The sequence below is a fragment of the Amphibalanus amphitrite genome, unplaced genomic scaffold, assembly GCF_019059575.1.
Source record: "Amphibalanus amphitrite isolate SeventyFive unplaced genomic scaffold, NRLGWU_Aamphi_draft 000420F_arrow, whole genome shotgun sequence".
NCBI classification, from domain to species: Eukaryota; Metazoa; Arthropoda; class Thecostraca; order Balanomorpha; family Balanidae; genus Amphibalanus; species Amphibalanus amphitrite.
This window is the reverse complement of record NW_024881914.1, coordinates 122319-147366: the sequence shown is the minus strand read 5'-3', so window position 1 is coordinate 147366 and position 25048 is coordinate 122319. Positions and strand designations below refer to the sequence as shown.

At 48.3% G+C, this 25048-nt stretch overlaps 1 protein-coding gene across 1 annotated transcript in view; it reads right to left on the bottom strand.

The window, feature by feature from the left end:
- LOC122391058 (bestrophin-1-like) overlaps nt 1-22746 on the bottom strand; it is a 30145-nt gene extending 7399 nt beyond the window's left edge. The window contains exons 1-8 of the mRNA XM_043384593.1: nt 21951-22746; nt 11063-11197; nt 9363-9529; nt 7467-7624; nt 6456-6533; nt 6078-6242; nt 3221-3301; nt 877-1028 (exon numbers count right to left, since the gene is read on the bottom strand). Coding sequence (XP_043240528.1) covers nt 877-1028; nt 3221-3301; nt 6078-6242; nt 6456-6533; nt 7467-7624; nt 9363-9529; nt 11063-11197; nt 21951-22129 — 1115 coding nt within the window. The 5' untranslated portion in view covers nt 22130-22746. The remainder of the gene's footprint in view (nt 1-876; nt 1029-3220; nt 3302-6077; nt 6243-6455; nt 6534-7466; nt 7625-9362; nt 9530-11062; nt 11198-21950) is intronic.
- Between the last annotated feature and the right edge of the window lie 2302 nt (nt 22747-25048).

Here is a 25048-nt window from a genome sequence, read left to right as displayed (position 1 = left end):
CGTCTGACAGCTTTCAGCTCATTTCTCGTCTAGAAAGCTGTATGTCTTCCTTCCACATACAACAGCGCACGGGGCCGCTGCAGGAAAAAGAAGCCGGGGTTCACGTGGGATAGTATCGGCGCGGCGCCGCTGCACGGGAGAGCCGTGGGAGCGGTCATCTCTGCAGCGGCTGCACGGGCCGACCTGGCGTCCTCTGGCTACCGGCGGCGGCGCCGACCAAAAATCCGCGGCACGTTTTCGCCGTGTCGTGAGAGCCGTACCGGCCACGAGAGGACCGGGCCCTGACCGGACCTACACCCCACCCCCGGCCCCTGACCGGAACCCCACTCCTGCCCAACCCCTGTGGTATAACCGTGGGACTGCCATCGGACGGTGCCGGATGCTGGGTGACTTTTGAAATGTGCAATCAGTTGTATATTCACCAGATAAATCTGGTAGGTTAACGGAGTGGCTACAGGTGAAAAAAATCAAGTCCAAACGCTAGAATAACTGTGAATGGTCGTTTGATTTGGTAAGGATACTACATGGCTCGATAGTCGATGGCACATCAGCATGATGGACCCAATAAATTTGAATAAAAAACTCTATTAGAAAGCATTCATCACTGACTTAAATCCACGTAAACTCTGCTCTCTCAGCATTTATGTAATTTGATTTCCAGCGTTATTTAACGAACGAATTCAGGACAAACTGTCCCGTGCAGCTCTAACTTGAACCACTTTTCTAAACTTCTTTCTTAGCTTTGCCGACTCTTCGTGAAATAGCGCATACCAACTCACCGAACAAACACAACTCTCATCATTAACATTCTCTCTCATGTGTCCCGCTTCCTTCCCGGGCTGTGCCGGTCGGGGGGGGGGGGGGGCGCTGACTCACTTCATATTGTCCACGGAGCCGCGGTAGGTGGGAATCTTGTACTGCACGGATGCCTCCGTGTAGGGCAGCGTGAGTCCCGGGTCGTCAAAGTACATGTCCTTCACCAGCGGCGGCCGCCGGATGTTGAGTGTGTCCACGATCAGGTACGACACCTGAGGAAATGGGAACGGGTGACAATAGGTGAGAAATTATGGCGCTTCGCGTGATATTTCGAATGTGGTGAGGGCCAGGAAATAAATCCAATCCACGGTCACATTTCAAACATTATTATACAACTAAATTCAGCACTAAACAGTAAACACGGTACTAATGCGACTGATAAAATAGAAGAAAGGCTCTTCTCTTCTTGTCACAATAATTTTGGCTAGACAGGAGACCGTTTCCACAAACACCAGTCATATGCGACTTTTGAGACGGCCTTTCTGCAAACATGTGAGAGCTGACTCAAGCATCCCAAACGTTTGGAGGCCGAGCACCATAGCGAGGACCCTCTGGCACCCGCCCTTGTTGACCCCTGACCTTTAACCGACTCCGGGGGCTGGGCATGACCTTGAGGGAAGCGGCACAGGGGGTGACAAAACCGGGGCGGGTGGGGACATTCCGCACATGTTTTTGTTTTGTTTAGAGAACCATGGGCGTCGGTCTCGGGTCTCAACAGGCGGTTTCCTGCCTGGATGCCGTCCAAGCGCTGAGCCGCCGCTGGGTGGGTGTTCCGTGCCCAGCACTGCGACAAACACGACTCGGACCGTGTGAAAACATATGGGGAAACCTCCTTCACGATCATAAACGTAACAGTGCGTGACATACGTGCGTGTGCGCGTGCGTCTCCTTCCTGCTAGTAAGGGTTCCTGAGAAATGTAGCATTGCTAGTAATTTATTTGGACATTTCACCACCGCGCTCAATTTTACACATAGTGATAATTATTCAGAAGCTAGCTCTGGAATGTCTTTGGAATGCAATCCAGGAGTCCAACGCACGGTACATAGTGCATACATTAACATCGTTTTACGGTGGCTGCGACAATATAACGAGTCATTTCATGCATTTACCGGTAGCGAAACACCAGGCTTGAATAATGCTGAAGTTTTCTGTTATGTATTTCTAAATCCAGGCCATGCAATTGACTATAGGAAGCTGGCATGTAAACTTCTGGGTGTCATAAAAGTAGCTTTTTAGTTTTTTAATCATGCAAATCTAAGCACGCATCGAAAACAGCTGAACCAATAAGTAACAATTGGAATCGACAGACATCACGCCAAAATTGTGTCATCCAATTCAACTTAAAATGCTCAAAAAGATTGTCAAATTTAATTTTAAGTAATTTATTCCGAGACTTATGAAAAAGAACAGGCAGGTAGAAATGAATAAAAGGTATAGTGGAGTTCAGCTTATCGATAAGAAGAGGAAGAAGAAATGGAACGGGCCTTTGAACTAGGAGGAAGGCACAACAAAATGCAAATGACCCGGAGGTTTCAAAAACTACAATATAATGCAGAGAAGAAAAATAAAGATTGATTTTCAGTGGTATATTATCTGCATATATCCATTGTTGATAAGCCGCCAGCGAAGAAGTCATCTGGAATGTAGGACACCAGCACCGCCCCTGCTATTGTTTCGCTGGGAGGCGATTGTTCCAGACGACTTCCAGCCTCCAGAGACCGTCCAAATGTCACCGGCAATCACGCCGAGTATGGAGATTTGACTTTTGAGACGCGGTATGTGTGACTGATAAGTCAAGTTGTTTGGCCCGGTCCGCTGCTCAGCTGTGTTTTAAAGGTCCTAAATTCGAACACAAAAGGTGTGTAGGATGATGGTTGGCTCTAATGGAACTGGCGCTATCTGATGACACAGTCCAGTGTGGTTCCAGGGCCACATATCGGGCAGTCCCGGCTCTCCCCTATCACCCCGTGACAGCTCCCGCCCCCGTGTTCACGGACCCCGCCCCCGCTGTCTCTACCGACAGTTCCCCTCCCTCCCTTCTCCCCTCCCCTCCCCTCGCTCCCTCTGTCGCCGATAGCGGTGCGATCGTCTGTTGGCACGGGACCTGACCTCCCCTCCCTCCCTCCCTCCCTCCCCGGGCTCCCCCAATACTGCAGCAACTGACACAGCGTACACCGAGCGAGCTTGAATCGAGGACAGGACGAGAGAAAGGGCGCACTGCTGGCACCTAAAGACACCGCGTGCTGAGTCGCCGTTTCCGGCTGCAAATGTCTCTCCACAAGAAATATTTGGGAAAAGTTGGGCTTAGAAAGATTAGCCATTACTGGGGAGGTAAAGTCGCGATCTTTATGACGCAATGGTATGTGCTCGAGTAAAATCGTCAAAGCTATCCTCAGTCCCCACCTTGACGTGTCTGTCAATGATCCAGTTGAGTTCGAAATCTTCGTCGTCGTCGCCGAAAGGATTGATTAACTGCTCGGCAACCTGAAAAATGCGATACAGGACTGTCAAATGCAATATGATCAGCTTGAAATTCCAACACAAAGAAACTCTGTCGATTGATGACTGTGTGACTGCCTGTAAAATTGTTTGGCTGCTGGAGAAGTTGAAGTAAAAGTATGTATACTGAAGCCTTGTGTTGGTGATTGGTGAAGTCTGGCTCGATATATCGTGGTGAAGGGATGTTTTAGCTTTGTAAGACCGACACCGTTCTGTGCCAGCTTCGCTTATAATGGCCTCACAAAGCCAACTTTACAGCTATGACGAAAGATTTATCGCCCGTTTATTGACAACAGATCCCAACGTGGCAGCCAGAGGGAATCCGATGCTGTTTTTCCGCCGCGCTGCTTCTCTGTGCAAAATACTTTCCACGCGCTATTCAGATGAGGATTGATTTGATGACTTTGTTCAATAATATACCGTCTGGTGATAATCTCAGCTTATTCCCGTCAGCGAGAGAAGACTTAATTAGATTCACAAGTTAGCAGCATGCCCTTTCCGCAACCTCATGCTCAACTTCGCGACGCAACAGCGAACCTTCCGCCTTCGCTAACTTCGATTGCTGCCCTGCGCCGTTGATGCACGGCCCAAAGAACATCACTCTGACCTCGCTCGTGACACTCATTAATAAAAGGGGCCTTGGTCTTGTTCCTCATCCGGGGTACAGGTGCCGGGTCCTAAATGATTCAGCCGCTGGCTTGTGTAGGTAGGTAATCTGGGAATGAATCTGGTTCGTACACCTGCCAGCTCTTATGAGTGACTAAGTAATGCTTTGTGTGTTTAGAGCAAACGGGAAAAGTCACAAACGAAAACAATTACATGGCTACTGTATCGATGTGTTCCAGGGGAATGGACGTCCGATCTCTGCTTATGCTGCGTTGCGTTACTCGCTATATGCCTTGCGGTACAGCCTACCTTCAGGCGTCAACCTCTAACGCCATCTAGGAACAGAAACAGAAAGCAGCTTTAATGCTTCCCGTTACACTCCAATGCTGTGGCCGATTTAATATTTTCCAAATGGAAATAATGTTAAAAATGGCGTATTAAAAAGAAAGTGGCATTTTCTTAGCATCAACTTAAAAATTAATCACACATGGAACCAAAACTATCCCGGAGGAATCGAATCCTTTCGATCACGATCGACCACCGAGCGAGGCCGCGGGTGATTTAGTTCCGCTGTGTTTCTGGAGCACGACTGCGGCCAACCACAACACGGCACGAGCGGAGCATATTGAATCAGGAACACCCTTTGTCTGCTGGCGAGCTGCCAGCTGTATCAGCTGTTCCAGTCGGACAGCTCTCTGTCCAGTGAGAGCACTTGCTGAGTCGTCGACGAACGTCCTTCTCTGCCCACCAGGCGCCGAAGAAAATATGATTTACAGATGGCAGCTGCTCCCATCACTGAAGTGAAGTAGGCTAGAATTAGGCATATTGTCTGACTGCCGGTTCATTTCGCATCGTTTGCTTTGAATACATCAGCGAGTCATGAGAAATGATCAATACAAAGGGTTCAGGCGAATCGGTGGAATAGATACGAAAGCATTTGTTTGAAATTCAACAAACATCAACAACGAAAACCACGGACTCTGTGTCTTTCATTGACGGCCTGCGATGAAGTTGTGAGAAAACTCAATTCTCAAAACGTCTGTATTGTGGAAGATGACTTCACAAAGCGAGCTGTAAACAGTAAGCCTGTGTGAATGTCAGTCGTTGTTTTTAAGCTCAACACCTCCCAACGCAACCTATTACCTCCACGCACATGAAACTCTGCAGCATGCACCGGGTCTCAAGAAGGCTAACGACGTCATACCACACACCTACACCACTCACGACACCCAACCCGGTACAAATCACAACGGCGCGCCCACTGCAGGCTTCTCTGCAGGCACAGGCGTGCACAGCGCACATTGCACAGCCCTACCCCGTCCTGAGCCGGAGCTGCGGGCCCACGCGCCGCGCGGGAGAGGTGCCCCGTTACACAGCCCGCTGTCACCCAGACGTCACCCCCGGTCACGCGGCCAGGTAATGGAAGTGTAATGGGAGAGGGCTCCGGTTACCGTCTCGGTCACAGCGTCTGTCACTCGCTCTGACGGGCGGAGCGCGAGGGCCGCCGGGCATCCAACGGAGATCGCTCCGAGAATGCCGCTTATGAGAAGTTGAATGCATAAAGGGAGGAATTTGAATGACTATTTCTATTATACACAAGTTCATGATCAAACAGTTGTAAGATATAAGAATTAAGTGCAGGCTTGTTAACACTTTTAGTTAGGCGGAAAAAATGGTCAATCCTTGCTAGAATTTTTAGCTACAATTATCCTAGCTTCCCAGACGACTAGACCTCAAACCTAGTCAAAAACAAAAATATTTATTTACATCGGTTCATTGTTGAATACGTCATCTTTTTTAGCCCAAAATTGCCCAGAGCATCGCTGGACCAAGCATGAATCCATCAGCCCTGACGCTCCAATTAACTCCCCAGACTGGAGTTAGTGCTCAACTCGGACCCATAAACTTGAACTTAACCTCGTTATCCCTGGAAACGACAATAACGTCTCCGAAAGGAGTGACCTAAATTCAGTGCTTCCCTGACATTCCCCGACCTTTGTAGGCGCAGAATCTATAAGCAATCAACAAAGCATCAGGCATTAATCAGCAATATGACGTGTTGTTGGACTTTGGACAACAATCTGCTAGACAGATGGCATAGCGTTCAATCGGGCTTTTTAGTCCGACGGGGCCGCATGGGCTGTTGCTTCCTCACCTTCAGCAGGCCCATGTAGAAGAGGAACTGCAGGATGGTGAAGAACGGCAGGTAGAGATCCAGCTGGACGGCTGGCTTCCCCTCGCTGTCGGCCAGCTGGATGATCTCCTGCTGGCGGCCCACCAGGCAGGCCACGAAGAACGTGTATGTGGCGATGGTGACCACCTATACGGAGACCGATATGTGGTTAGACCATGCATGTTTGATCAGAAGTGGTCCAGTGTACCAAATGGAAAGGCAAGAGCAGATCGCAGGCTTTAGTTACCTAAGCATAACGCACTGAGATTGAATATACTCATATTAATCAAATATTAATGGAAAAGAGATGGATAGCTATCATTCATTGAGACCCTACGGCTAACTGATTGAGCCGCTTACCTGGGTGTAGACCAGAGGAATGCTGACCCAGTCGTAACTCCACAACAAGCCGCAGTTGGCACGGTACTCGTTAAACGTCTGAAACGAAGCCACATTTGGATTCAAAAACGTTCCATGTAAGACGATTTTCATCCGAGTTTTACAATGCAACAATCCACTATCCCAACCATTGTGTTGAAAGTCAGCTCCCGATTAACCGGAAAAGCCATGCCATACCATCTCGTACCCATCGTAGCATATTACGTTTCCGGCGATGCAAGTAAAGTTTCCGCAACAGCTTGCATTCCCCATTTTCGTCTAACAGCGTTTGAATGTTCAAAGCCATCTCAAAAGCGGCTTGCTAATGCGTCGTCAAGCCCACGGCTATCTCAATAGATCTCCGCGGCTCGTCCCGCTTGTTTGCCCGACAAGAACGGCACATGTGTTCCACTATTAGCACATTCAGGTCACTGGCATCCAAACATACACAACCGCAAATTGAGACAAACAAACAGAGACAGAGGAGGGAGAGAGCGATAGATGGACTGCAGAGTGGGGAGAGCGGGAGCACACTGGGGGTCATTCAGAGACAGAAACAGATGTGATTATTGAAAGCGAAGGAAAGCGAGGAGCGCCAGAGGGTGAGTCACGAACTGAAAACCAAACGGAACGCGGAGCCAAAAGGGTGATTTAGCACCTTTAGCACCAATGCTATACGCGGCGGATATCCGTTGAACTGGTTGAAGCAGCCACGACAAAGTCACCAGAGGACGGTCTACGGGACAGCACAGAGCGGCTTATTGTTATTCCACAGTGGACATTGTAGAGCGACTTATCCGTGAGAAAACATCACAATGAATACCTCCGAGTGAATTCGTATCCCCGCCATTATTCGTGACCACCACATATATCGTAATGAAAGGCAGCACAGTGAACATAATAAGACATCACAACCTATATATGGCCTTGCATCACAATGGACATTAGACATCACAATGGACATCACAATGGACATCACAAAGCGACTCACACCTCGACGATGAGTTTGAGTCCCATCGAGTCGACCACGTGATTGGTGGTGCGAGCCTCCCTCAGCAGGGAGACGAACCAGCAGCACGGGATCCAGTACGTGTTGAACTCCTTCCGCGGTACGCTGGTGAATTCCTCCAGCTCCTGAGCCGTCATGAAGCCTGCAGAGAGGGAGGGTGAGGTTGGTCTGGAGATGTTCGAGTGGTGAGTCTTGGGTGGAGAGAGGGGAAAAGAGAGAGGGAGAAAGAGATATAGAGAGGAAGAAAGGAAGAAAGAAATAAAAGAAAGAAAGAAAGAAAGAAAGAAAGAAAGAAAGAAAGAAAGAAAGAAAGAAAGAAAGAAAGAAAGAAAGAAAGAAAGAAAGAAAGAAAGAAAGAAAGAAAGAAAGAAAGAAAGAAAGAAAATAGAGGCCGAAAAACAAATGAACAGACAAAGACACAGACAAAGACAGAGACACCGAGAGGCAGACAGACAGTGAATACCAGGAAGGGCAGAAAGGAGAGGTGTCCGTCAGAGAACCGAAAACGGAGAAAGCCGAGGCCGCCGGGGATGATGGAGGATAATAAGACCGTCTGCCCAGGTGACGAATGGTATACCACACCGGTACGGCTGACGTCCAAAGCTGTCCGGATCTGTGAGTTTTGATTTACCGAGCGGAACAAATGAAATATGCCGGTTTCGGAATGCAGGTTTAAGCCCAAAATGTCCAAGGCAGTGAGTCATATTACACTGGTTTTAAATGGATTTTAAGCTCATCATTTTCCTGTCAGAGCAGGTGGGTGGTTCCTAAATGGTTTCAGCTTTCAGGATCAGGTAGCAAGCCGTTTTGATTGGATATGTCCCTGCACGTTTTGACCAACGATGAAACCTAAACTTATTTGTGTTCGGTTTCAGCTACCCCTCCAAACAAAAGCTGTTGGCCAGTAGTATCTACTTTGCTCTATAACTTCGTATGCAGCACGTTGTTTATTTTTCTTTTTAGGTATATCGGTATTGCAACGGAGTGGGTTCCCAGAGAAACAAGTCCTGAATCGGGTCACCCACGCTCCATGACATGTCCCAATCATAGGTCGTGATCCCGGCTTCTCACGCAGTCTCAGTCAACATTTTGACCGAGTTCACACACAAAACTGGTTCTGATTTCTCTGACGTAGTACGTGTGGTGGTTGATGGTCCGTTTGCACTGATTCACACCGGGTGAATTTGTGCGCACATCACCCGTCACATGACCTGTCATGGCCACCACAGAGGTGACAGGGCTCACAGAAGGCGTCGACAGCATCATCCAGAAAAGACGGACGAGACAGGTAAAAACATCATTAATTTCTGGTCCGGTGTGAGCCGGTGCCAGCTGCAGTAGCGGGGCGTCGTGGGAAGTTGCAGAATGAAGATTGCGGAAGCGGTGGCCCATGGATATCGGTCGTGAATCGGGCCAGCGGAGGGCGATCAACCCTGGGGCAAAGGTGATCGAACGCAGCAGTGCAAACGATTTCTATCAAAACAGTCATAGGGTGTCAAAAATAATTCCAGTTTGAATCAGAAACACTGGACGTTTTTACGATTTCATTGAGTCAGATAAATAAATTTCTTACCATTACATATCGCTGAGTGAATAATGCCAATGTATCAGATGACTTCTTTTCCTCAGTGATCATTCATTCAACTAGCAATGCGACAATCGGGCGTCAGTTACAACACATAACCGACATCATAAAATCACCAATCACCAGCTGCCCCGATAGTCATCTGATACTGTACTTAGGGAGTCTCCTCTCCCTAGTCTTCTTTCACGTTCGTATGTCGTTCAGCAAATGATCTCTTTCCTCTCGCCTGACTACCAGAAAGTATATCTCTTGGTCTTCCCTCGTCTGACTCACCAGACAGTCTATCCTCTCTCACCTGACTCCACCAGGTGGTCCAGGGTGGGCAGCCGCCGTTTCACCGCCGAGGAGATGGAACGTAACAGCAGGATCAGCGACAGGTTCAGGTACCGCACCATCGTCCGCCGGATCATCCGAGAGTTCTCGTCGGCTCCGCGCACGTACAGCGCAATGGCGTGCAGAATTCTGCGGCAGAGCGGGCCCAGGGGTGTCCGGAGCAGCTGTGAAAGTTGGAACGTGGGACGAAAGAGGAGAAACGTCTATTACTCAGCATTGAACGTCTGTGCCGAAGTAAAACTGGGCTACTGTTTATCTCACGTCTTATTCGTCACTTAACATCTGAATAAATGAATCATAGTGAATGGCAATTGTTAGCTAAGCATTACAATGAATGATGGTGTTTTGTTTTATTCAACACCCGTCCGCTGCGGCAACGTCTGGCGCTATTTCTGTAACGAGCCTCGTGACAGAGCGCGGCCTGTGACCTTTCGTTTGGCACCTCACCAGAAGCCTTACTGCATTCAACTACGAGCGAAAGGAGTCTGTAACCGGACGGTGCTCTCTGTAACTGCACCCCGTCCGCGTCCTGCAGGCTGCACCGTGACATGACCCAGGCCAAGCTCCGCCCACCTCGTGACGTCACAGCCAGCGACCTTGAACTCTGAACTTGGCCTTACTATCAGACCGGTCGTTACATCAGTGTTATAGTTCGTTTTTCTTAAGTTTGCCCCTCACTGTAAACGTCTTTTTGAACATTGCACGAGAATTGCTAGCTGAATTACTGAGAAAACTGGTTGGCGCACACTGATTTGACAAGATTTCACAGACGATCAATTTCATCAAATTTATTTACTATTTCACAGACTCGTAAATCGTATTTGCCAATACCTACAGCCCCACAGGGATAGACGATTTCTCAGGAATTATGTCTGAACTAACAAATAAATTGCACGGCGCTTAACATAACGTTAAATCGTCTGTGTTCAAAACTTATTTTTGAAAATATTATTCATATCTACAATACAATGTGCGCTAACCAGTTTTCTCAGTAATTCAGCTAGCAATTCTCGTGCTGTGTTCAAATAGACGTTTACAGTGAGGGGCAAACTTAAGAAAAACGAACTATAGTGGTGAGTGATGTCTCTGAGGCTCTCGTCTTTACATTGGCAGCCGTGCGTCGGTCACAATACCAACATCTTTTTTATCATATCCGGATCATATGGATGCTATATTCTGTATACCTATAGAAATCCCCAACTGAGCTAGCCCTGTGTGTATGTCCCCACCAGCGAAAACTATTTTTGCGTCTCCCATGAGGCCCACGATCGGGCCACTAATGGAATTAGTCTCATTAGCTAATTTGCTGAGAAGCAACCAACAAGCTAGCCCATGGCGAGACATGTCCCCGGCTTTCCCCTGAATGAATAATGCGATCCGAGCGAGCGGCATGTCCCGAGAGTCCGCCTCTTCGCATTGCTTCCATTGGCACATGGCCATCTGACTTCGAGTCCACCTCGCTGCACGTCCAAACAGTTAGATTTCCCACATAATAACACGCCACTCCCAAACCCCGGTCTGGGACGTCCCAGCTGAGACGCCACTCTCGGCCGGCGCCGCAGGTTATTCCACTTCATCATCACATCAGCACGGCTATCATCATCACATCAGCGCGCATCATTACGTCATTATCAGGTGATCACGGCGTCTGACGTCACTTACTTGTCGGGCCACGGTATGGCCGTGTACTGCTGCCACCAGCGCTGGGCCACGAAGGTGACGTAGAAGCCGAGCACGAACGACAGCGGGATGAGGCTGATGAACTGGTTGCAGTAGTCGCGGATCTGCTCAAACACCCTGGCGGCAGAGGAGACGGGGAGGGGCTACAGAGATGCTATGGGAGACGGGAGAAAACGGAAAACACGAGTCACGATAGCTGTTCGTGGTGTATAAAGGAGCCCGCAGTCATTTCATCCTCATGGTATTTGTGTACATACAGGGCAGGGAGTACCTACAGCAAATGGTTTTAAATCGTAAAAGTACAATACATTTCAATTTCTTTCACAATAAGAAATCATTTTAATTGGGCATCGTTACTTTTCAAGAGATAGCGCTAGCATCACGATTCACGAGGCCATTGAGATAAGAATCGAAACGAGCTTGTGTCTATGCTCTGAAAAGACGTCTGAAGAGCTCATGTCAGACTTTCTTGGCTAAATTGACGTCTCCATCTGAAGCTGCCAGAAACGCCAGAAGTGTTTCAGAATAAGAGCTTATTGATTATTCTACTTCAGAGCTGTCCAAACAATCTCTGCATGTTCCTTTTTCCAACGTGTATGTATGCAGAACTTCAATAAGCTGAGTATCCTCTGTATGTTCCATTGTTCATGGTATTATTGAATTGCGCTGATGGCTGCTTGGAGTTTTTTTTTTTTGTCAAGGGCATGCGTATTGCGTATTGCTTAGTTTTGACGCACTCAGAAATATCAATAAAGGAAAAATCAGATCGACACCGATTCAAATTGTTCAGACCTTTACCAGGCAACTTCTTAGCTAAATGTTACTGCAAATAGGTATGTTAACCCTCGCCGGACCTATTGGTTTTCTACATACGCGCCGGCCGAGGGGGGGGGGGGGCGGGTACGACCCCCCCTCGCCGTTTCGCCCCTGGTGGAGCTAGCGCGTCGCGGAAAAAATGAGCGTGTGCGCCGTTACGAGACGCAGAGATTGGTACCCGATTTTAAGGTCCTAGGTCAACCGGTGACCTCTGAGGTCAGGTCAAGTGCCCCAAGGTACGGTTCAGTTTTTGGTGAATAACTTCGCAAAAAAACGGCCACAGAGCCGCGATTTTGGCAGCATCGTGTTCGCCTCGCTCAGGCGCGTCGAATGATATACTTTTTGTCCGGGTCAGGTCAACTTGGGGTGTTGACCTCAGGTCAAGGTCAGGTCAGCACCCCCAGGTCACGAAGTTGGTCGAAAGAGGTCATGTCGCATATCATTCGATTCAGCAGGTCTTCCTGAGTCCATTGGTGGCTTTCTCGACTCGCTAGCTCAATTTAATCAAGAGTTATTGGCGAAAACTCATATGACCTTGATGACGTCATAAATGACGTCACGCAAGGTCAACATTGCAAAATTGACGCATCTAACCTTGCAAGGAGTGCATCAAATCACGATTCTGTGTGCTTGAGATAGTTGGAGATCGTTCCCGGCGCCAGAATAGCAGTTTTCATTTTTCCCCATTGACTTATAATGGTGAGGTCACGAAAATGACCTGACCTCATATGACCTTTAGGAAAAATCCGAGATATACAAGTTGTGAGACTCATAATGGATACTAGATCCTGCAAGTTTCATTTCCCTGTGACATCTCCTCTGGCAGTGAGGGCGTTGCGAAGTTGCGACATCTGAAGACCGTGCAGAGGTTCACTTATGACGTCATAGGTCAGTGACCTGACCTGACCCAAAAATGCGGTTGGTGTCAAAAGATGCGGCTTGGATCAAAGATCAGGTATGCCAAGTTTCAGCTCTCTATCGCCAGCGTGTTCGGAGCTATCGCGAAAAAACCCTATGGGGGGGGGGGCGGCACCCGCCCCCCCTCGGCCGGCGAGGGTTAAAATGTTATAGGTTGCACCGTTCAACCCATGCAACCAAAATATATAGATGCGTCAGCATTGGCAACCAACAAACCACCATTTCAGCTATTTGCAGTATATCTCTCGGGCGGACACTAAGCATGCGCGGCTGATCCTGTGCTCCACTATAGGCCCTCAGCTAAATCGAGCCCCGAGCCGCCGCAGCTCGTCGGAAGCTCGTCGCAGTTCACCGACTGACTGATGGGTCGGTCTGCCGGCGGCCGGCAGGCCCGCGGGACAGATAAGGTCAAACTAAGAGCGCAGCTCCTCATGGGGGCTCGTTCCGGGCGACAGGGCGGGGCAGTTGTGCGGTCGTCACAGTCGATTTCCTGCGGCAGGTTCAGAGCGGTGCCGTGTGGAGATGTGGGACAAGGTGAAGACTGGGGAGCGGGGAGTCTCCGGGGAGCGGCACGAGACTCGTGAACTGCTGTTCGTGAAGGTGACGTGCTTGTAGGCTAATGGCTAATGGTGAGAGGGTAACGTGTTCAGATTCCTGAACACGTTACCCTCTCAGTGAGATTAATGGTGTAAACTTAACTCAGTTTCGCTGCTTACCAACTACGCTCACTGCAGTGCAGCCTCATTTCACAAAGAAATGACAAGCTTGAGAACAAGTTAATTCTAGCGGTCTAGAAGTAGAGAAGTTTTTTCACTCCTTCATGTCACTGTCTATAAAATGACCTATAGTTTTACATGTCTCTGCTCTGCAGCTGTCTCTTTTAGGGATTTCAGTTTCCACCTGGCAGAATGCCGCTAAACGAGACGTTTTTTTCAACGTCGACCGTACCTACTATTGCAGGGATGCTCCTAAAAACATCCACTTTCAGAAGTATTGTTCCAAGAATACACCGAGACAATTTCCGTCTCTGTAAATAGGCGCCAAATAACGTCTCTCTCGTTTAGCCTACGGTGCCGTATCTGTACGTTGGTTGCTCAGTTACCTACCAACGGGGCAGAAATATATATTTGGGCCTGTTCCGCCTGCCCTGAGCACTATTGATCCGATCGAGCGAAGACTGCTCAGATGAGCTTCGGCAGGTTGCTTCTAATTAAACTTGCGAGATTTGACGGAGCTAAAACGGGGAGGCAGCCGCCATGCATCTTCTTGTCGACAGCGCTTGGTAGGCTCCTTTTAAATAGACGAAATGTCATGGCGTGGCTCCATTACTTGTGCCTTCATTCATAGCAATCATGGGGCCATTTTTCTATTCATCACTACAAAGCTCATAATTATGAGTGGAGGCGCCGTTTATGCATGCGTAAAGGTGCTCTCATGCATGGCTCAGCTAAGCATATACGTAGGTAGGCATTATAACATTTTGGATTTCATATCTCATCGATATATGCCATATTTTATCGGTACAGTTATCATTCATACCAGCGTTGCAGCATCCAGCAGCTTTGCGCCGGAACGTCGCGACTCCGTTATAGGCTGTCAGTATATCAGGAAGGAGGGCTTGTTTACCACCTCACTGTGCTTGGTTCAATATGCCTTCCCTTAGATCCTCAATTGTGAACATCAGGATGTCAAACGGCTGCTCTATATCTCAAATTAATTACCCCGGTCCCCGGAACTTTCAGAGGTATATTTGCTACTTCTGTCAGCATTTAAATTTGAATTTAATTAGCTTTCAACTTCACAAATTAGCAGCTCATCTTTAAACGAAATTATTTCATGACTGTGAAGTATAAAATGAGGCTTTTAAGTTATATTCGCGTGCTCCCCGTACTTGTCTAATAACGTTGGACCTAATTTGCTGGTCAAAAACAATTACACATATTGTTCTTGACAGGAAATAATATAAAACAGGAAACGTCTATCGCCTTTTCCTACTGCGAGAAGTCATTGGCCTTGCAGTCCGAATGCATGACCTACGTACAAATCAAAGATATATTCATCAATCCACACCCCGCATGCTCACACATAAACAATCAGCACTTCATGCTCACCCAATCCGCTGCTGCTGCATGAGATAGTGCCCTCACCCCACGCCGTTCTATGCATTGCGATTCACAGTAAAATCGACCTTATTGTCAAAGGCTCGCCGGCCGCCGGGCGACGCGTCGGCCGCACGCGCCGGCTGGGTGAGACTAAATGCTTACTTCGAAATCTAAGCTGCGTTGCGGCATTGGCGGTTATGTGCGGCGTGTATGCCGCATGATTAGTAAGCGGCGACCACTAAATTAAAAATTCAATAGCTTCGACCTGTTTTCAATGGATAACACTGCATACCAAAAATGTCCATCGCTCTCGTCATAGGATATTTAGATTTAAATAACTAACTTATCTACATCATTGTTTTGAACCAAATTAATACTCAGCCGCGAACGTATAAGGTATAACCCCTTGCCGTTTCGCTCCTGATCAAGCTAGAGCTTCGCGGAAAAAACGAGCGTGTTGCCCGTGACGAGAGAAAGCCGATGATACCCAATTTTAAGGTCCTAGGTTATCGGTTGACCTTCCAGGTCAGGTCAATGACCCAAAAGGCGGGAAAATTGGGACCTGTTAGAACGTCGTAGTGTGGCTGCTATGGGGTTTTTCGGGGTGCTGATCACGAATATCATGCTAGTTTTGATCACAGATGATGTCTTCATTCATTTAGGCCAGGTCGGGTTAGGTCAGGTCAGGTCAACCAGTAGAGGTCCTGCCAGGTATTTGTAGTAGGTGTCAACCGCCTCTGACAGCCTCGTAACATGTTACGAAGGCACCAAAACTACTTTGTACTAACGTTCATGTGGTTGCTTAATTCGAATTCAGCTCGAAAAAACTGACCTAGAAACATGTCAAACTCGAAAAAGTGAACCGAGGTCACCAAAGGTCAATGACCTGACCTGACCTTCAGGTGACCTTGACACCAACCCTAATGCATGGGGGCAACATCATATCACATGTTTGAACGCTTGAAACCACGAAAAGACTGCAAACGCGCTGCTAATGCGAGCCGACATACGCTGAATCGCGGTTCCGGCCAAACATGGTCTCGAAAAGTAGGTCACAGGTCAAAGGTCATTTGGGTCAGGGTCATGAAATTTTCAGGATGGGTGTTGAATTGATCAATGCGAGGGTACTGAAAGTTTCGTCGCGATCAGCCGCTTTTTAAGCGAGTTATTCGCGAAAAACCTTAGGGGGGTTGCATCCACCCCCCCCCCCCCTGTGCGGGCGAGGTCATGTTTTGATAGCAAGACTGAAACAGACTTTTTTGGGTAGCCAGGAAATCGCATGCCAGAGCCCATTCAAATTCTTTTATCGGCCTTTATATGCACCAGTCGCATACAGGTACGGGATTTAGCATACGATTTCCAGACAATCGAACGACTGTTTGGAGACAACAAAGGAAGGAATGAGTGAGTTAAGTTGAAAGTATTAATTTGGTTCAAAATGATGATGTAGATAACCTAGTTATTTAAAGCTGAATATCTTATGACGAGAGCGGTTGGCATTTTTGGTATGCAGTGTTATTCATTGAGAACCGGTCGGAGCGTTTGAGTCTTTAATTTAGTGGTCGCCTCTTACTAATAATGCGGCATACACGCCGCACATAACCGCCAATGCCGCAACGTAGCTTAGATTTCGAAGTAAGCATTTAGTCCCACCCGCGCCGGCTCACCTTTGACCTCTTCGGCTGTAGGCGACGAGTTTCCATGGTGACGGGAGATGAGAAGCGGAGCTTGGTTTGTTTACAATTAGGTCCTTTGCATGATATTCTCTAAAGCAGACGGAGACTCAAGAGCGTCTCTATTCCTTATCTAAAAAAAGCACGAATAACGCAATTATTCGTAGAATTATTTGACTGTGATAGAAAAACAATTTACATTGCTATATTTGTCAACGAACTGCTCCTACCGGCGACCTGACGAACTAGAGGGGCTTGTGCGCAGTAAACTTCCAGTAGACCTGCGGGGGGTGTTGTGTGTAACCTCTCGTGGTGAAGACATGCCGACGCGATGGTGAGGTTTTAGGTGATCGGTGTTGCTCGCGATGTGCTTTGGTGAGTGGAAGAAGTTTCAGCAGTGTCTGTGCCTCACAGTGCGCGATTACGAGCTCCGGTCGTTATAAAGGTACATTTTGTGCAAGCTTGAGGACATTGTGCTCGGATCGGAGACTCGTGAGTACCATAACCGATGAGTGATTGAACTGGCAGTGAGTTTTGGTGGGTGAGTTGGTTGGGTGAGATTAGTGAAAACACTGTGAGCGTCGATCGCCGGGGAAGAAGACCATGGACTGACTCACGGCTGCTCGTCCCAGCATCCTCCATGGAGCTTCGGATCCTGAACGGTCAGTCCGTTCCAGAGTGGAACGGTATTTCATTTTTGTCGTATATTATTTATTTACATGCATTTAAAGGCGGATCCAAGTGGGCTGATTCAGTGTTTAAAAATTAATTGAATTTAGGTTGACATATTGATCAGTGACAAATCGTCGTCCATCGACCATTCAACACATACGTAATTGTAATGGCCTCATGTTCAAGGTTATAGGATAGGTAAGGTTGCGTTTTTCTCTCCTCCAGGTGGGGTTTCTCTCCTCCCCACATTGTTTTGGACATAAATCATCTATGAACATCCAGGTGCGCTCATGACCGAGGTTGAAAAAATTGCTTGCATACAAAGAAGGTAATTCAATTCTTCAAGAGGAAAGGCAAAATTAATGGTTTTATTAAACTTTATCAATGAAGTAACATGCTGATAGAATCTGGCCCACTTTTAATCCATCTGGATCCGCCTGTGATTTACCTCGTGTTCATAATGGCTTTGTCTGGACGCGTGAATTATTTTGGACGGCTGCCAACCCGTGCTCGCGGCTCTCAGCACCGACCGTGACCGGTCGCCGCGGGTGCACCGCTCGTCGGGGTCGGGTCAGCCAGCTGACCGCTGACCCGGGGCCGGTGGAAATCAGCTCGACAACGTCAGCAATACGCACGACAGTAGGCATAACTATTAACTACAATAGGTCAAGCGTTGCAGTACCGAATGGTAAGACGGCAAGCTGAAAGTTTGATAGGTGATATATCTGAGTTTTCAGAGGGACACGAAGTTGGGTGACGTGAATGCATATATTTCTTTTACAGGCTTTCTTTATTTGATCAACCATATTGCTGTGCCTTTTCTCGATTTCAAGCATCGACATCTATGATATTAATTATATCAAGGATGCGTCACGATTCGGTGTTCTTATCCATGATCCATTGCACCAGTACCAAGTATTACATAAATTATTATTTTGTCTTCACGATTAACACAATTCTTGAAATGGGAAATCGCCGTTCGTAGCCATCGCAATCAATGCAGCACGATAAAATTCGGCCGACATCACGAGGGGTGCAGTGAACCCTTGGTGCTGAAACCGGAAAGTGATACAGCTTGGGCAATCGGACGACCTATAGGCAAAAAGTACTGCGCCGGCAGCACGTTCCCATGGGAGTTCCGTTGTGCAAACAGGAGTGTCGAGACCTCTACTGCAACCGGCCCGCGTTGGACGAGGCACCGCGTGTTGTTTTTATAGCAGGTCAGGCTTGGTGAGCAATGCATGCATACATGAACTCAAAATAGATTGGCATAATTGTAGCATTTTTCGTGGCTTGTCACTTGTTGCCTGCAAGTGAAATGTTCAATCACACTGCAGACAATTTTCGCAATGAGTACCTATATAAGAGGGTTATTCATATCACCTTGCTGGAACTCTAAAATAAATGGAAATTTGGCGTTATGATTGCGCATTTTCTTTACTTCTTTCTGCTTCGTGCAACTGTGAAAACTTCTTTATTAACTAGACAGAAAGTATTGTCCATTAAAAGTTTTACTCATATCATGCGAGATGGGCCAGCTTCCCGAAGTTGTGGCACTAAACTAATCATGCGACGCAGTTAAATGAATTCATTAAATAACTTTGAGACTCGCAAAAATTTGCAAGACCAACAGCGGAGACAAAAATCTGTCAATTCAGTCAAAGGGTACTGAAGAAAAAAAAAATGGCAGCTCAGAACCCTATACATCATGACATTTCACTTCTGTCGGCGATCAAAAGGCCGTTAAGGGGTATAGCAGCCTCTGTGGTGTCATAAACAAATAAATCCTCCGTTTAAGAAAATGTACATACCCACATCTCTGCCTCATGTTCGCGGGCAAAAGGTCCAGACACTGGGTAATTTTAAGTTCTCAATTCTTCCCACTTCTCCTGTCGGAAGCAGGTGCCTGGCATGATACTTTTCCTGAATGTCGTCATCATGCACCACGAGTCAAGACGCCTTTCCGAAATCATATCTCATCTAGCAATCGTGATCTCTGGGGTCAAAGAAGCACCCCTGATGCCGCATATAGCGCACGCGGAAAATCCGAGCACACCCGCTGATCTAGCGATCGGCATCGCACGCCTTTCCTGGGGCGCATCCTTCCTACCAAGGCAGCCGTGCGCGGCGGCTTGGTGCCGCCCGTCGGTCGGCCTCGCGGAGCTGTCAAAAAGTGCGGGCGCCGGATGGCACCGGGACGGCCTCGCTGTCGACACGATCATGATCCTCCCACGGTACCGGCGGCCTGGGTTTCCGCAAAAGTACTGCAGAGGACGTGAGTTCGGAGCGTGATGACCAGCCTGTACCGGCACATGAAGGAGCTTTCCCTGCTGTGAAATGACCGGCGCTGAGCCGACCCAATCGGGCCGTCTCACGGCGGCGGCGCTATCGCCACAATCGCACGTGGTCCTCTGCTTGCACCCGAGCTGAGCGCCGCGGCCGCCCCGGAAAAAGGCGGCGCCGACCGCGGCCGTGCCGTGACGTGACACAGCTCTGTGCAGAGGGCTGCAGCTCGTGCGTGGGAACGTGCTGAGCACGGCTCCACCCGGCCGCACACGCCAACCTCTGACCCCTCACGAGTTCCGGTCGCGGTGCACCCCACCCCTCCCCTCCCCTCCCGACCCCGCGAGCGGGCTGGGATCTTTGCATCGGGGCGTTTTCGCTGGTTTTCCCACGCCCCGGCGCATGTATGTGATTGTTACGGTCGACAGAGGGCGAACCATGGGACAGGTAAGGGGTCACCATGGTGGGAGGGGGGAGGGTGTCCTCCATTTGTGTCCGGACAAAGGTCTGACCTGACTGTGCTGGCGGGCTACTAATTAATAATTATTTGTGGGCTGAACCGCCAAAGGTCACCCATTTGCGCGTGTGAAAGGCGCTGACAGCTATTTCCTATTCAGTGATGTGCTAAAGATAAACTGTACCTAATGAGTACAAGTGGAGTTGGTTACCGTTTCCCGAGCGCTGTTCGTTATGTAGCTTCCCACTAAAGAGTGTGTTTTTGAAACGGAGCGAAAGTCGTTTTTATTAATTTTGTACTCTACTGATTCGAAAAAACGCTGCACGTAAGCTGTCATTCATGAAAATTCACACAAATGTCTACGAGAAGTATATTTTGAAAACAATATGCATAACTGCATCATTCTTAGTCGCATTTCGTAAGCTATCGGTATATGAGATATTGGTAATAAGAGATTGGTATATGAGAGAAGAAAACCACTTGCGATGTGTTGTTAAATAGACGGCTTTGCAGGGTGATGTCTCCAATATCAACCATATTCAAGGCTGGTTTTTCAAAACAGCGACATGATAAATGCCCTCACATTACAGTCCATACAGTCACAAAATATATCTGCCCTATCTGACTCTATATTTTAATTTTTATTAGCGAAAGGCTGGTCGAATGAATGGGGACTCATACATTTGGCAGTTCCTGTTTCGATCATATGCTGTAGAGATAGGGTGACATAATGACTAAACTCTGTGCGACTCGAATCCTATTCCTAGTGATTGACTATTATAGTGAGCACAATTTCAGATAGCAGTGAAGTTTGACTTAAACAGACACCAATCGACTCTGAATTCGGGCTTTGTTCTGTATGTTGAGACTTACGCTGATTGGTTTCATTCCAACTGTGGCTGCAGTGATCTAGTTATTGGTTAATAAGTTGCAATTATTCACGCTGTAATCAAAGATAATTGAATCAAGCTGTTGTTTGTCTGGTTACCAGTAATTGGTCAGTCGATATTGAGAAAGTGAACAAGTGATCTTGAATAAAATGCCAATTTAAATGATCACATTATAGACGGAAACACGTGAGCCAAAGATGCATGTTCATTGTTCATTGTTCACTTATCAGGTCGCCAGGTAATGGTTGAAGAACAGGCGAACAGTAAAAAGGACGTAAATAATTTTAAGAGAATAGTGTTCAAGTCTGCTCTCTTCCTCAGGCCAAGGGCGCTCTATTCCCCGTCTCGGTTCCCAGAGCCAAAGTTCTGTCCTTTGACAAAGCATCCCTTGTCAGCATGCTTTAAGCGGCCTTTTCCATTTCCCCTGTCCGAGCTGTTTCCCGCTCATTAAAGATGTTTTACTCTAGCCCCGAACTGAGAGTCATTCATCTTCTCAAAGAAATGTTCCTCTCAGGCTTGGCAGAGCTGACTTCCTTACATTGAGGCAGTTATTTTCGTACATGTACTTAATGAAAGAGGCGGGATTTAGGATAGAATGGCGCGCAACTCATGGAACAGCAGCCGAGTTCACAGCCCACATAAACTTTATTTGATTCGCGGTACCTGAGATTTATCTGAAGTATGACCGTTTCATGAAGTATTCGCTTCTAAATCATCAAAATTGACCGAAGCTTTTATACAGTTTGCTGTCATGTTCAGTTAAGTAAAAAAGGTTGTATTGCCTTTTACACTAAATCAAGTTCAATCTCAGATGCCTGCGAGTGGCTGCACGTTTATTCTTTTTGCATGTGCATCATGCCATTGCAAACAAAGTTCATGAAAGTTCAACAGCCAAACAACGAACCCAGATCCGTACCTATCTTACAGTGTGATGAGACACACACGACCCCAGCCATTCGACACTCACCGTCCCCTGGTACCAAAAATCTGAAATCTGCCATGGGGCCCGAAGTCATGCCTCTACCCTCCCAAAGCCACCCGTATCCCCAGCACACTGACCGCTGCTGGTCCTCGGTGAGCAGTTTGAAGTAGACCAAACTGACGGCCGCGTAGGCCAGACAGAACAGCGCCAGCTCGCGGTAGATGAGCTTGTAGAGCGAGCCGCGCCACTTGAGGAGGAGACGCGTGAACCCGCCGCTGGTGGAGGACGCCACCTCGTTCTGGTAGGACACGGTCATGGTGGAGAGGTGGGCGGACCGCTGAGGTCACTGCTGAGGTCACCGCAGGTCACCGCTGAGGTCACCACAGGTCACCAGTCGTAGGACGGCTATGTCACCGGAGCGGCCGCCGATGGGACCTCCGAAATGGTTTCCAATAGGGTCACGAAATCCGTTACCGAAGGGTTACTGATACGGTAATCAATGCCGTCATCGATTCTTATTCGAGAAGGCCTTGCTGATTTTCGACGATCTCAGCATTGCGATGGCTGTTTACGTCTTATTGCCAAAGTTTGTGGCGATAACGTCTAATTAACAAACTCTTTAGCGTCAAACTTTGCCAGACGGTGGCACTGCAGTCATTCTCCTGGCGACTTCAGTAATGGATGGCTACTCCGGTCGTCCTGTCACAATTCGTCACTCTGTCGCCCGTACTTGTCACTCTGTCACCATGCGGCACGCTAAATGTCGAAAAGTAGACACTTCTCACGTCAGCATCTGCATCACGCTTAGCTCAACATCACGACACTAGAACCACCAATCCGCTACGGACTTTCAGGTCGCTGCCAGCCACTCCTCTCCTCACACTTTCTCCACCGACGCGTCGGATAGCAGTGTCCGTTCTGGCCCACGCGTCCGCCCGTCACGGCCGACGCGTCGTCGGTCACTACCGCCGAACACCGTCGCCACCGCCGCGTCGGAACCGACGCGTCGTTACCGTCGCGTCGGAGCGTCCGCGCGTCGCGGTACCGCCGGCGGGGCAAGGAAGCAACTATCGGACGCCAATTGACGGGGCGGCGACTGGGCGGCAGTTGGCTGCCGCTGCCCCACACCGCAGCTCGGCGGATAAAATTAACCCGCCGTCGGCAGAGAGGCCGACGCGGCTGGCGTCGCCCCGGCTCGAGAGGAATGGAGTACGATGACCGCAGGGAGGTCAGATGCGGACAGAAACACCCGCACGGCTGCTGGGTGTCCGACAGAAGGCCGGGGGAGGCAGACGGTAGGCAGAGGTTCAGAAGATGTGCAGGAAACTGTCGCCACGCGATAGTTTACTGAGAGAATCGCCCTCATCTCGCTGTTTGGAAAACATTAGGACCAATGATGGCTACAAACGGCATCTTGGCCTGTCGAACGAAACAAATCCAATGCTCAAACTTCGACCCAATTCCGACTGGACCTGTAGCAGACCCTGTAAGCCTATTGAATGATGTCAGATCTGAGAGTGAGATCTCTGGAACAAATTGCATTCCTTGTATGGGCCTTTGCAAATTGCAATGCATAGAGGAGCCTTAATATGGACCGTTCCACTTCTGAGTCAACTACCAAATGCAAAAACATGCTTTGGTCTCATAACCCGTAAATTAAAGGGACCCTCCCACCTTAACATAAGTTTTGAGTTGAGATAGCCAAATTGGTGGCCATGGCCTGAAAATACCGGTTTGGGCATTCACAACATCGAAAAATGCTTTAATTCGGAGATATGGAATTTCAAACTTGCAGTTTTCGGATTCTAAGGGGCTAATGCATTGGTATGCCCCCTTAGAATTTGTGACGTCAGCGGAGATCTAACGATTTTTAAATCTTTTACTAAAACGTTTGGCAGCACGCGATGGTATATGCTGCTTTGCGCGCAACAAATGCCGCACTTTCAAATAAAGTCGCTAGGAACAGCGGAGATCCCAAAAAGTAAACAATAGTAAAAGTCTAATATCTTGAAAACCGGTGAATATTTTTCGATGAAATTTGGTAGATATTCATTTTTGCTCTTTCTGAACCGAGCGACATCACTTTCATGCCAATTCATTAACTTTTTTGAAGGTGGGAGGGTCCCTTTAAATGGAATCAATGTGTCCGTACACGTGAATCATATCATCTAAGCGGAAATGTTGTAACATATCTTATTCTATCGAACCGGAAAAAATTGATGCAAATATGTTGTGTAGATGTTGTCCATTAGAAATGCAGGGGTGTCCGGCTCGGACACCTCCCCTCCTCTCACACCAACAAGAATTAGCCGGAAGAATGCAATTACCGCTTACTGCAGATGAGAATTGAGACGGTAAGCGTAGGTAATTTGCAATTTGCATATACTGGTGACACTTTCATTGCGAATCTTATTCCGCTCCGTGCTCCGTTCTGCACAAAGAAAAAAATAACTGCCTACACGTCACCGTTTCCCTGTCCCAGTGTTCTCGCTGCCTCTGCTGGTGCAGCTACCCCGTATCGTCGACATATGTTGGCGCGGCCCGCGCCAGATACGCCGTATCGCCTACGAGCGTGTACACGGTGCACAAAATTCTAGTGCAATCCAAACAGCACGTGCTGACCGCAAATAGTCGTCGGCGGCGGCCGGTGAACAGAGGCATCACGAGAATACAGCTCATACTCGTGTGCGACTGCCAAGTGATGAGAGATGGTGGGGCGCGCGCGTTACGTGGTTTCTGGTGAACTAACGAAACAACTAAGTGTGCAACTGGAATATCACCTTAGCAAGAATCGCACATTTGTATCAGAATCGGATCCAGTGACCGTCGGATTGTGAATCGTTCTGCGGATAGGTGTGGCCTGGCTCCTCACCGAGCCATTACAGAAACTAGTCGGCATTGTTTTGATCTCTTGCACTTCTGCTGCTCGGCTAAGGCTGATATTCTAAGTATCGACCATGTGGCCTCCGTGCGATATTCCCAGTATTATATAGAAACTCATTTACATCATAGCTCAAGGCGCAGTTGAAAGCACCCACAGACCACAGTGACACGCGCCGACACCAGCCGTCCTTTGAAGCTCGCGCGGCGTTTACTCAGCCCGTGACGTCACTGCACGCCTGACCAGCCTCTCTGCCGGCGGGCACGCCTCGCCGCAGGAAGGGCGTTTGATCTGACACACCAATCTATGGCCGAACGCCAGTGGCTCTTTGTACCGTGTGTTCAAACAGCGCCG